Source organism: Cyprinus carpio, chromosome B7 (assembly GCF_018340385.1).
Source record: "Cyprinus carpio isolate SPL01 chromosome B7, ASM1834038v1, whole genome shotgun sequence".
NCBI classification, from domain to species: domain Eukaryota; kingdom Metazoa; phylum Chordata; class Actinopteri; order Cypriniformes; family Cyprinidae; genus Cyprinus; species Cyprinus carpio.
This window is the reverse complement of record NC_056603.1, coordinates 10,145,965-10,159,420: the sequence shown is the minus strand read 5'-3', so window position 1 is coordinate 10,159,420 and position 13,456 is coordinate 10,145,965. Positions and strand designations below refer to the sequence as shown.

General features: G+C 38.1%; 1 protein-coding gene across 10 annotated transcripts in view; it reads left to right on the top strand.

The window, feature by feature from the left end:
• LOC109092613 (neuron navigator 2-like) overlaps positions 1–13,456 on the top strand; it is a 187,009-nt gene that overhangs the window by 84,337 nt on the left and 89,216 nt on the right. Inside the window, exon 1 of one of the 10 annotated variants that reach the window (XM_042727174.1) lies at positions 12,483–13,178. The exons of 7 other annotated variants lie outside the window; for them this stretch is intronic. In XM_042727174.1, coding sequence (XP_042583108.1) covers positions 12,963–13,178 — 216 coding nt within the window. In that variant the 5' untranslated portion in view covers positions 12,483–12,962. Of the gene's footprint in view, positions 1–12,482; positions 13,188–13,456 lie in introns of those variants that run through there. 2 more of the 10 variants (XM_042727173.1, XM_042727181.1) reach the window with 2 other exon arrangements.

Here is a 13,456-nt window from a genome sequence, read left to right as displayed (position 1 = left end):
GGCCCTGGAGTCTGCCCTAGAGTATGTTTTAGTTCCAGACTTTTCTCCATTCCCTGAGTTTACTCCGGAGCTACTCCCAGTCCCGGAGTTATCAAGGTCCATCCCAATTTTGACTTCAGAGCAATTTTCAGTCCAGGAACAACCAGAGATCATCACAGAGCAAGTCCAGGAACAAAGAACAAGGTCATTCCAAAACCAGTCCCAGGGTATGTTCCAGAGCCTACGTCATTCCTGAAGCCAGTCTCTGAGTTTGTCCAAGAGCCAATCCTAGAGCAAGAGTCTGTTCCAGTAGCCCCGGAGGGCAGTCAAGAATCCACTCCTGAGTCTGTTCCAATAGCCCTGGAGGGCAGTCCAGAACCAATTCCTAAGTCTATTCCAGTGGCCCCGGAGGGCAGTTCTGCTGCTTCTGTGGAAAGTCAAGAGTATGCGCCTGAACCCAATTCATCGTCTGATCAAGCTCCCGAGTCTGCTTCATTCCAGAGTCTGTCAAAGTCTGCTACGGATTCAATCCAAGAGCCCTCAGAGCCAGTCCCAGCACCCATTCCTGATCCAGTCCAACTTCAGGAGGGGGTACCTTACCATACTCCAACCTCCAAATCTCCAGAACTATCCACTTCCCCTACCACTTTCAAGCCATCAATTGTCAAGCCGGTCAGTACTTCTACTTATGCCACCACCCGTATCCCTATGGCCCCATCTTCTCTGCGGCGAGGCTTTAACCGTACTCAAACCATGCCTGCTGCCTTCAGCCCTACCCTGTCAGGCTACACCCCTGGACATACTCCCACCCTTCCCACCCCCTCTCATGTGCTGCCTGGTTGCTTTGGTTCTGCTATGTCTGCACCCCCCTGGACTTGTTTGCCTGGTTTGGACGCCAGGAGGCGTCCTTTGGGAGAGGGGTACTGTCAGGGTTCTGCCCTGGCAGCTGTGTCTATTCTGTCTTTGTTTAGTGTTTCCCTGTTTGTCCTGTGTATGACCACATGGCTTTGTCTTTGTTTATGTTGGCCATGTGCTCCTTTTGTCCTGCCCCCCCTTGTTTCACATTACCACGCCCCCTCGTTTAGTCCTTGTTTGGCACTCATTAATTGATTGTTCTCACCTTGTGTGGTGTGCTTTCCTTCCTATTTATTGTGCTCATTTCCCTCATGTGTTTGCTGGTTCGTTTTGCTGTGTGAGTTAGTGTTTGCTTAGCTTGCTAGCTGATAGTTACTAATCGAGATTTTCTTTGTCTGTTAAAGTCTGGTATTTATTAGTTTAAGTTTATCTGGTCACGGTTTAGTCCAGTTTCAGTTTTTCTTTTTGTTTGGATCTCTATTTTAGTTTCTCATGAGTTTGATTTGTTTTTGAGTTTGACTTGTTTTTTTGTTGAGTTTGAGTTTCTTGATTTAGTCTTTCCAGTTATTTCTAGAACTATTTTGTATTTGTTTCTTTACCTTTTAATTTACTTTTGGTAAGTCAGCTTTGGTTATTTCTCTAGCTCCCCTTTTATCTTGTTTCTAGGTCATAGCATTCCTGTCTGACTTTTTGCTCTTGTTTTGAATTATTATTATTATTATTATTATTATTATTATTATTATTATTATTATTATTATTATTACTATTTTTGTTCTCTTGTTGTCTTATCTAGTGTTTTGTGAGTTCTGTCTGTTCCTGTCTTGCCTCCTGCTTTCTCCCTGGCCACTGGGTCTCCCTGCCTGGAGGTCTGACGTGTGTGGCTTCACCTCCATAGCCAAGTGCCCTTGGTTCCTGGTGCTGTTGTCTAATCTCTAAAACATCCCCCTCTAAATCCCCACTCTCGTCCTCCACCCAAGTACCCCCTACACGGTCATCCCCCCCCATCTGCCTGCTTCACTGTTGTACGCCCTTTCCTACTGTCTGGACTGTTCAAGCCACTCCCTCCTATCGTGCTTGTCTTATTTGTCAATAAACGTCCCCTGTTCAATCTGCATTTGGGTCCTCTCCCTCAGTAACCCTGACAGTCAAAGCCCTCTCCTCCTGCTGCGGCGTTTTAATTCAACTCTACAGCAAAGTTTATCTGTAGCTGTAGGTGCAGAAGTAGGAGAGCTCTGAATTAGGACACATGTGACACCAGAAGAAAGATGATATTCATTGATTTTGAGGAGTTCTGCAGGAAAAGAGGCTGGAAAGTGACCCGCAAAGCTTTTGGAAAGCCCATTGACCATGTTCATTAGTGCTATAAGCCAGTAAGATCCTGTAGGAAGTGCAAGGGGTTGAGATGTTAGACCTGTGGGTTTCACGTTGAGCTGTTTCAGGTTTACGAAAGGTTGTGTTGTCATGCTTAAGGATAGGACCCCTATTCAACCACTCTCAGACTCTCTCGTCTGTTCTGTGAGCCCAAGGCTCTTCTGTGCTTCTGTCTGGCTTTTATATTTGAGACTTAAAAAATCCGGCCACAGCGGTGATGCGATGTGACACAGTTGGGGCTAGCAGAGGACGCCGCAAGAGATTTCGGTCTCGCCACATAAACAAGAGCTCCTGCTCTTCCAAAACAACACACTGTGCTCATTTTGTGTGTTTCTCCTCAAATAAGAGTGATTTCACGTCTGCTTTGAGCTGAAGCCGATGCACAGACTTCACTCTCTTGTTGGCCTTCATGACAGCTATATGAAATTGTGGCAGATTGGGGAAGTTCTCAGCATGAATGTGCAGTCTCATGAAGTTTTGCAGGCAGAAAATCTCCAGTGTTTGTTTATAATAGTGTAGCGATGTATGAAGCACAGCTCACACGAAACTCACTTTCAAACAAGAAATAGTCAGAAACAAGAAATAGTCTGAAATAGTTTGGGAAAGTAGAAATCATTGACCCAAATGGTTTAATTAGCACTTCTTCAATTACGTGTTTTGTTTCAATGCACAAAACATGGATAAATTACAACAGGTAAACGTGTCAGCAGTGTGGAGACACTTCACTGTGACCAAAAATAATTCTAGAATAACAGTCAAAATTTGTTCAGCTGAAATATCGAGAGGCAGCTTGTTACTGAAGTACCTGAAAATCAGCTCAGTTACCCAAATTTAATAACAAAAACTTTATTTTTGATTTAGACTTTCAACTACATGAAGAACAATTTGATGTAGGTTTTATCTATAAACAATTTTCACTCAGAAATTATTAGAAAATTTCACAAATTATGACAATGAAATGGCACTGAATTAAACTGAAAATAGTATTTTTCTTGTAAAACGCACTCCAATAATATTAATTTACAACTTTAAAAAATAATTGTTGGCAGATCAAATGGTTTAAAAAACAAACCCTCCAAATCTTAATCTTAATGCATCCTATCTTTGAACTCTCAGCTAGACATTTGCATGCAGCGCCATAAGAAGAAGGCAGGATTATGGTTAGAGAGGAGATGTCGGTTTTAGCATATGCTAAGACACCCGCCACCGGCATCCTTTAAGCTGTTTAACAGATTTCTCTCTGCCTGTGCGCTCACCTTTAAATCTGATCTCGTTAAGAAGGATTGTCATTACTGCTAGACTGGACCTCTATCACCCATCTGCAGCAGGCCCAGTCAATGACCTTCAGTTCTGGACACGATTGAGTTGTTTTGGAAATAATATAACATTCCAGTAAGTGAATATTGTATGTGAATGTCTGTCAAGAAGTTAAACCACCATAAACCATAACCATGGTCCAATTGGCTTGATGTTGAATTAACTTCTTGTACTTTTCCTTTAGGCTTGTCCCAGTAAATTGCAGACACCCTTTTACAAAACTGAAAGGACAGCACAGATGGCTAAGTAGGTCTTTCAGGTTGGGCTTCACAGAGATGCTCAGAAGTACCGATGAAAGCTATTTTTAGGACCCACCTGACAAATTTGGAGCTTGTGATGGAAAACAGTTGAATTTTATTCGTTTCCTCCAAGAACTGATTTAGTATTTGCCCATTAGACTGAGGTGAACTGAGTTCACTTGGGTGGTTTGCATATGTGGTATTATGGAGTATCATATTCTATACATTTAGCCATATATACTATCAGTGTGATATTAATAATTGTATACAGTAAAACTCTACTTACATAAAATGCATGTAAACATCAGTTGTATGTAAAATATCAGAAAACGGTTGTATTTTATTAATTTACTTAAAGAACTGAGGTTATATTCATCCATCAGACATGGGTAACTTGGTTGTCCACTTGGGTGGTTTGCATATGTGTTTTTTGTAGAGTATCATATTTGATACATCAGGCTTTTATGGCTTATGGATCTCATACTCGAGAAAAAAACAAAACAACTTTTTTTTAAGTTCCCAAACCGAGCAAAAATATGCAATTTGCCATAGTTGCAGTTGATATTTATGTGGCCAATAAGAAAGATGAAATTCTGATACAGGAAACTCAAGAAAAAAAAAAGTTTTTTTTTCTTCAGATGCAAAAATATGAAATTTGGTGCATTTGCTAATATTTATATGACTAGAACGTTAAACTAAAATTGAACATTTGTAGATCTTTACAACTTTTTAACTTGCATAAAATGTATCAAATATCAGAAACAGTTGAATTTTATTTGCTTCCTCTAAAAACTGACTGCATATCTGTCCATCTGTCCATAAACTGAGTCCACTTGGGTGGTTTTAATATTAGAAGCATTGTCTTGTAAAATTGCTTCTTGTTTTATTGCACCAAGATGCCTGAAGTGAGTTCCAGTGCGGCGTAATGTTCATCAGCCACATCAAGGGAGGGTTTGTCTTGTTTTTGCACCTTTTCTTATTGCTGGAATTATCTGCCAACTTTGACTCCATTTAACAAAGCAATTACTCCATTATTTATAGAGAGATGGTACCGAAGGCTGTTTGGCTAGAGCCGCTGTTGCCTTTCATCGCAATGCATTATTTCCATATCACAAATCTTCACAAAAGCCCCCCGCTTTAAGAGTCGTGTTAATGTTTGCCTCGATTTTATGTCTCCTAGCAAAGTGAAACAAAGTGTACTCACAATGAAAGAATTTAATTAGTCGCGTATTATGTAGTTCTCCCTGTTTTCCCTTCTGTTCTGTATTTGGATTATCCCTGACACGCAGGGGCTGATTATTTTCCGACCCCCGTGCTTCCTCTTTACTGCTCTTTATGATGTGTTGTTAAATTGAAAACACTGATTCCAGTTCCCCTGAAGCATGGGGGCAGGAAAGGAGAGCAGTAGTCGTGTGTTGGGGAACATTTCCTCCGTGTCTTTGCTCGGTGTGTGGTTGGTGGTCAGAATCAGCATTGGTTGTGCTCCAGATCAGAGTGAAGCGTTTGGTGCTGGTGAAGCTCGACCACATGAAGCACTGGCGTATGCTTTACAGTACAGTTTGTTTTGACAACAGATGGTCTTAATGTTTGATGTTACGTTGTTAGGGTTATTGAATGTTGAATCATGCTGCACTGTGTTATACAGAACTGTACTTTACCATGCTGCTGCACTACTTTGCATTATTCTGCCCAAAATAATATACTAAATTGAGATATTCACTAATGCATTGTACCATATGGGCAAAATCCCACCACACTGCATTATACTCTATTGCATAACAATAGTGTACTTTATCGCACAATATTGTACAACACTGTATTATACTATACGATACTGTACAATATAGCATTGTGATGCACTTAGCTATAAAGTGTACAATACTGTACTGCCATGTATTATTTTATACCATTAGGTTATTATAGTTTTTAATTTTCAGTGTAGTTTTTGTTTCTATTTTCATTTCAGTTTCAGTAAAAAAAAATTTTTGTTAATTTTTGTTTAGTTTTTGTCCAGTATAGTTGTTTTTAATTTTACTTTTTACTTTTGCCTTGGATCTTCTTTTCTAAATTGCTTTGGATAAAAGCATCTCTTAAATGCATACATTTAAATTTTATAAAAACGTCAAATTGTTCAGGACAGTCTAGGTGTTTTAATTTTTAATGTTATCTGCTTCTTGACATTGTCCCATACAATCAAAACAATTACCTATATATCATTCTGTGCCTCAAAAAAACTTTTATTTTATTTTTAGATAATTAAATTTTTAGGAGTCCCACGTACCTGGTTTCTCCCAAAGTTTTTATACACCATTTATGTCACCTGATGGAGTTTGGGTTTTCTTTCTACTGTTGCCCCTTTCTTCCTGATTTGGGGTTTAAAAGACCCTTAAAATTTGGTAATTTTATTGATTTGACAGTGGTGACACTATCAGATGAGAACAAAACTTGAAAAAACCTGAATTGAGCATAATAATGGCATTATTATCTTCCGTAGAGCTGCTTTATAGCTAAATTGCATTTGTATTGTATCTTTGTATCTGTATTATATAAACGGCTATATACAGTAAATAAAGGTGACTATCCTATCCTATCCTTTCCTTTCCTTTCCTATCCTATCCTATCCTATCCTATACTAAACTATACAATAATATACTATACTATACTATGTACTACCATTCTTGAAATATCATGTAAATACCATTGTATATGGATTTCAGTACCATGATATTGATACAGTGTCTGATACCATCACTGTACTATGGTACTGTAGTGCCGCAGTACTTTTTTGTGCATGCTTATGTGTCTGTTGGCAGCATCACCCACAAAACAGATCACACACTCGGCCTGACTCCTGCGAACACGCCTGACTCACAGGAGCTGATCTGAGAGTCTTTCTGCAGTAGAGCTCTGGATGTGACAGCGTCAGCTGAGATGAAGATAAATGAGTTCAGGTTTCAGGAAGATGTGTTCTTTTATCTCTGGAGTGACTGCTTTTGACAGCTTAGGGTCACAGCAGCTCCTGGAGAGATTATTTTTGGGAAACCTCGCAGCGGGATGCCACTGTTTTGTTGTGTATGTGTGAGTGTGTGTGGGTCGACTCTGCATGCATGCCTTGCTTTATATCAGCATTTATTTTCTCAGCTTGTTCTGTTCTTTTGACTGCATGTGTCTCTGGTAATATTTCCAGCTCATAACCAGTCGGCAGACCACACTTGGCCGTCCTTGTTCAAATGTTCCCCCATGATAGTGTGTTATTTTGAAGAGTGGAGTCCAGCCAGTCGGCTGAGTGTTGGGTGTGTTTGGGTGACCTCCACTCTTGTTATTCTGGGTCAAGCTGAGTTACATGGCTGACTGTGTAAACACACACACACGCAACGGACCCACAACAAAACAAGCTCCGATGAGACTTAATAAAATATGTAATACACTCTACAGTAACTCTAAATGCACTTATTTTTATGCATTTTTACGAATTTGAAAAATGTGAAATCAATTAAATATCAGGTTGTAAATATCTATCAATATGACATATATGTGCATGGATTAGTGAATTATATACTTAAATGACTTCAAATATATTTCAAATAAGAATGCACAAAATGATATTTAAATGGAATGAGTTATAATAAGTTTTACAAGTTTCTTGCTTGTTTCTCCATTTTTAAATAATTTTATTGAAATTAACAAAAACATCTTTAAAAATATACTTTAATAAACCTTTTTAAGTGTTATTGAAGATTAAAATCATAACCATGGAATGAGTATATTTTCTTCATTCTCAAATATTTGATTGATAGGTAAGCAAAATATTTATATTTACACTTATTTCTTAAGATTAAGTACAAAAACTAGAATACATGTACATTTTACAACTGTACATTTCCACACATTTATTTTGTTCATCATATATTTTATTAAGGTAGTATAGTTATTTATTATTGAGAAATGTACAAAGCCACTAAATATTTTTATAGTGTGTTTATCCACTGTCCTGAGGTCAGAAGTGAACTGTAACTGGGAATCAGGAGGATAAAGTTGCTTCCAACATTATGGCTTTGAATACTAGATGCTAAATATGGTATGCATTGTTTTGATGAATGATGTACTTAGTTTTCCATTACGGCACATTTGAAGATATATGTTTCAGAAAGCACTTGCCTCACCGTGGAGCCGTCATCCTCCGGTTTTCGAGAACACAGCTTCATGCGGCCAAACAACACAACTAGGAGATCACTCCCGCTCTTGACTAATGAGACATTCAGGATTTCTTAAGTTTGTAAGGAGTAATAGTTTGTGTTGGCTTCGAGATTTCAACCTCTGCTCTTGTGTCAGAGCACTAAATGAGTAAGCAGTATAAAAAGTAAAGCAAAAGTGATCGGTCCCAGTCAATACAAGTCCATCAGTTCAAGTAGAGTGTTAAATTGATAAAAAGTGCGAAGTAATAACGTTTACATTGTTACGAAAAATCTGTTTCAGATAAATGTTCTTTTGAACTTTATATTCAGAAAAGAATCATGAACAGAGGATCATGGTTTACACAACAATATGAACAGCCCTAGTATCATGTGACACTGAAGACTGGAGTAATGATGCTGAAAAATATAGAAATAAATTGTATTGTTTAAATATATTAAAATAGAAAACAGGTATTTTAAATGGTTATAATATTTCACAATAGTATTGTTTTTACTTTGTTTTTGATCAAATAAATGCAGCCTTGGTGATCCAAGAAAATTAGAAATGATGAAACACTAAACGGTTTTCTCTCTTCCTCTCTGTTTGCTGCTGGTACTGGAATGAAATGATTTGAATTCAACTCTCAGTAGTAAACATTAATGCTAGCAGATGGAAATGTTTGATCAGTAGTTAAGTGCCTCTCGGCTTACTTTAGCGTACTTGTGTTATGTCTGTTCGCTGTAGCTCAAACAACCACCGCAACATTTCTTTTTCATCAGGTTTTAAAGCTGATTATTTAAAGTTTCACAGATTTAAAAACACTAAACACTAAATAAAAGATAAAAGAAAAGAGGAGATATACGTTGAGATCTCAGAACACCATCACGCTTGAAGAAGCAGCACTAATCATAATGAATGCTTATTAGCATCTTAATAAAGTAAGGGAGAATTAGAGTGTATGAAATGAAAATTCTGATTGGGACATTAAGATGTGTCTCATATTAAAATAGTCGTTTTGCAGCGTGGGGTGGAGAAGACAGAGCGCAGGAGGCAAATGGAAGCTAATTATGAGTTAATTACGCACGCTTCATTAGAGCAGCGTGCTGTGGTCACATGACGTATTTTCCTTTTTCTTGGCATTGATGCAATAATTCTGTTTTTTAGGATAATAAAGAATCAACAAATATTTGCTGATATTTCGGTTGTACAAGGTTGTACTAATTTTTGGGATAGCTTTGCATATAAAATATGAGTTTGTGCATACTAGGCAAGATATGATTAGATTATTTTACCTGCTGTGACTTGAAATATGATGAACTGCATCACTTAACTGCACCTTTAATCTGCAGTTCTTTATAGTAAGTGTTCAACTGTACAAGATCTGATTGCCTGTATGCAGATATTTTTAGCTTATTTATTTCTCTAACCTCTCATTAGACTGCACAACTGTGTGTTGTAAGTATAAAATAATTTGCTGTTGCAATCAAAATGTCACTGCACACATTTGGATTAATGGATTATTACACACCTGCAACTGTTTCAATATAAATTTAAAGATAAAAGCCGTCAATCAGACTTTAATTACATGATTTCCACCGTAATCCTCAGTGGAGCCGGTCGTCACTGTGTTATTGGATATTATTCTTGTGCCTCACTGACAGATGTGGTGAAATGACAGTGACTGCTCTTGAATTACTTAGCGGAATGAGAACAGAGGTTGCCTTGGCAATGACTCAAATGGATGGCCTTCAAATGAGACCACTGCTGGAAGATGAGTTCTCATTTTGATCTCATTTATTCAGCTGTTCAGATCTGCATTTTGTTCTTCTAGTTGCACTTCTCTTTGCATTGCACACACCTAGTAAGATTATGTATTCAAATTCATATAATTGTTTTATGTACTCTATGCACAGAAATGCAGAATGCATGCAGATTTGCATTATGGGTAACAGGATTATGTGTGTGTGTGGTGGCTTTAGGAGGCACACAGCGTGTTGATCTGGGAAGACATGAGGACATCAACACTCTCTCGAGACCCCAATCTTCTCATTACTTCACTCCCTTTCATTTCACAAATGACTGAACTCTGTCAGTGTGATTATGAGTGAGCGTCTCCACTGATCCATTAACCTGAATTTGAAATGTTGTGTTGGATTGAAAAGTGTCAGTATGTTAAAGTCTAATTGTAATGGGCAGCAGCATCATTCTCGGGTAGTGTCCATTGTCTGCGGTCATAGTTTCCTGAAATGCAACTGTTTGCAGTTGGGTGTGGTGGCAAATAACTAGGTTTGTCGATGCTGGGAAGTCAGGGAAATTAAATTAAAGATTCTAAGATCCTTTATGATTATATCATTTGAGATCATGTTTGGACTTTGGAAACCAAAATCGTTCAAGTCAGGGGATGTATCTTTCAGATGTTGTACAAAATCTGTATGACTTTCCTAGCATAAAAAAAAAGATATTTTGAAGAATGTTTGACTATTTATGTCTACACAATGAAAGTCAATGGAGTCCAAAACAACACTGGACCCCATTGAATTTCATTGTACACTCTTAAAAAAATAATACAAAAAATAAAGGTTATTTATTGGCATCTATGGTTTACATGAAAGAGAAAAACTTCTATTGCATTGCTGTGAAAAACACCTTTTTGGAAACTTTAATTTAAAGAGTATGTGGACAAAAAACAAACAAACAAAACACTATTTTGACATTTTTCAAAATATCTTTTGTGTTCTACAGAAAAGCATACAGGTTTTATATGATTTAAAGCGACAGTTCACCCAAAAATGAAAATTATGTCATTAATATCTCACCCTCATGTCATCCCAAACCCGTAGGACCTTCATTCATCTTTGGATCAGCAGCACCACACACACATGTGTTGACATGAAAAGAAGAAATTGTTGAATAAAGTTATTATTTTTGTTTTCTTTACACACAAAAATATTCTCGTAGCTTCATAAAATTAAGGATGAAAGACTGATGTTTCATGGACTATTTTAATGATGTCTTTACTACCTTTCTGCATCTTGAACGTGTCAGTTTAAGGGTCATAAAGCTCTCGGATTTCATCAAAAATATCTTAATTTGTGTTCCGAAGATGAATGAAGGGCTTGCGGACCTGACATGAGGGTGAGTAATTAATGACATAATGTTCTTTTATGGGTGAACTATCCCTTTAAATGACAATTTTTAGGGGAATTATACTGTTAATGCCTCTCTTACTCACCCGCCAGTAAACTAAGATCATAAACTGTCATGATATAGGCTACAGATGGTGGGATATTGATCCAGAAGTCATTAGGTGGACATTAATTGAGTATTACATTGCAATTGGCTGACGCATAGTAGTTAATGCATATATATAGCTAATGTTTTCAACCAGATGTTCGTAACAGCAAAGCTCATAATATTGCAACGTCAATAACGAAGGCTCTGAACCAGACCCTGTAATGTATATAGTTGCCAAAAGTTAATAAAGAGGCGGAGCTTGCCTTATTACTGGGTGGGACCAAGTAAAAAAGCCAGGAGTTGGATGAATAATTAAGGACTTTGTGTTTGTATATTATCTGCATTTTTAAATATGTTTAAAGCATGTGTCTAAGTGTTTTTGAAAGAAGCTTCTTATGCTCATCAAGGCTGCATTTATTTTATTCAAAATATAGTAAAACAGAAAAACTGAGATATATTACAGTTTTTAATGTTTTAAAATGTAATTTATTCCTGTGATGGCAAAACTGAAATTTCAGCGATCATCACTCCAGTCTTCAGTGTCACATGATATATATATATTTCTTCAGTATTCTTTGATTAATAGAAAGTTAAAAATATATATATTAGCTTATATATTTCATAGCCTTGGCATTTGATACGGCAGCCCTTGGTTTTACCCTGATTAATCACTTGTGCTTGTATTACTCACATTTAAGTCATATGGGATAAAAGCATCTGCTAAATAAAGAAATGTAAATGAAAACCTCTTATATGCTGGATTTATGCTCTTCCATGTCTCACTAAACTGCTTTATCATTCTAAAATTCATTAAAAACAAAGACAGAGAAACAGAGGTGAATCTCTGCAGTGATTAATGAGAGTCTACAAGAAAGAAATAATGAATAAAAACAGAGAAGTATGAGATACGCATTAATCCCTGCAAGTAGCCTTAGCCTCATTTGACATCTACTGCATGCAGTGTGCCTGGAGGAAAGCCCACAACATGGAGAACACTGCATCTCTCCCTCTCTCTCACACACACACACACACACACACAACGCAGAGAGAAAGCGAGTCACACATGCAAGCTGTCAATTCTAATCTACAGTATTCGCACATGTAAGACATGCATAGTTCCTTCCATGCTCAACAAAACACACACACACACCAGCTAATCATATCCAGCCTCTGCTGCTTCGTGCCGCTCATTTGTTCTGACGTCCTCTCTAAAGATGGGAGGGGTATGTGAGTGTGTGTGCGTGTGTGTGTGTGTGTGTGTGTGTGTGTGTGTGTGTGTGTGTGTGTGTGTTTATGGGAGTGTGCACCACACAGCTGAGAGAAAACTAGTGCTTATATACTGGTGTCAAGCAGGAGACACTAGTTACTGCTGCTGTCTTAAAGCCACACCTGCTTGAGAGTTTAAACCGAGAGAGAGAGAGAGAGAGAGAGAGAGAGAGAGAGAGACAGATCATGGACTAGTGCATTCAAATCCCTGCAGTCACCAGCTGAGCACCATTCGCTGCTGTCATGCGTTTGCTGCTCTTCTATATTCCTGCCCTTCCCATGATGCTGTGATTTTTCTTGCCGTGGATTTTCCATGTTGGGTAACGTACTTCAGGAAAACCTTAAAAGCTAAACGGATTCACATTTCCTTTTGGAAAAGCGTCTCGGACTGGTCACCATACAGGTGGATCACTCTTTCATTTTTGAAGACCGTAATAGGGACTAAATTGGGAATAATATCTCAAGAACGCTGGATGCTACAGTGTGTGGCAGGAGACAGTGGACTGGTTCTGGGTCCAGGGGAAGATGCCTGCTATCCTGGTAGTCACTAACATGAAGTCTGGACTGCCGAAGCCGATCCACAGCGCCCTCCCTATCCCGCAGGTGCCCACCCGAGCTGTGGCCCCCCGGCCCTGCTTCACCAGCCCTCCGCAAAGCAACGCTCACCTCCACCTCGGGAGTCAGAGCGGGTGGCCAACAGGCAAAAACTTCCATCCTGCTGACACTGGAGAAGACACACAGGTTAGAAAGGTGTGTGTGTGTGTGTGTGTGTGTGTGTGTGTGTGTGTGTGTGTGTGTGTGTGTGTGTGTTGGGGTTGCATTTAGGTTGAGCTAAGTCATCTTTTCCTGATATCTATCTATCTATCTATCTATCTATCTATCTATCTATCTATCTATGACTAATCAATTGGCATATATATATATATATATATATATATATATATATATATATATATATATAATATATATATATATATATAAATATAATCAAGTGCCAGCAAAAAAAAAAAAATGAATTG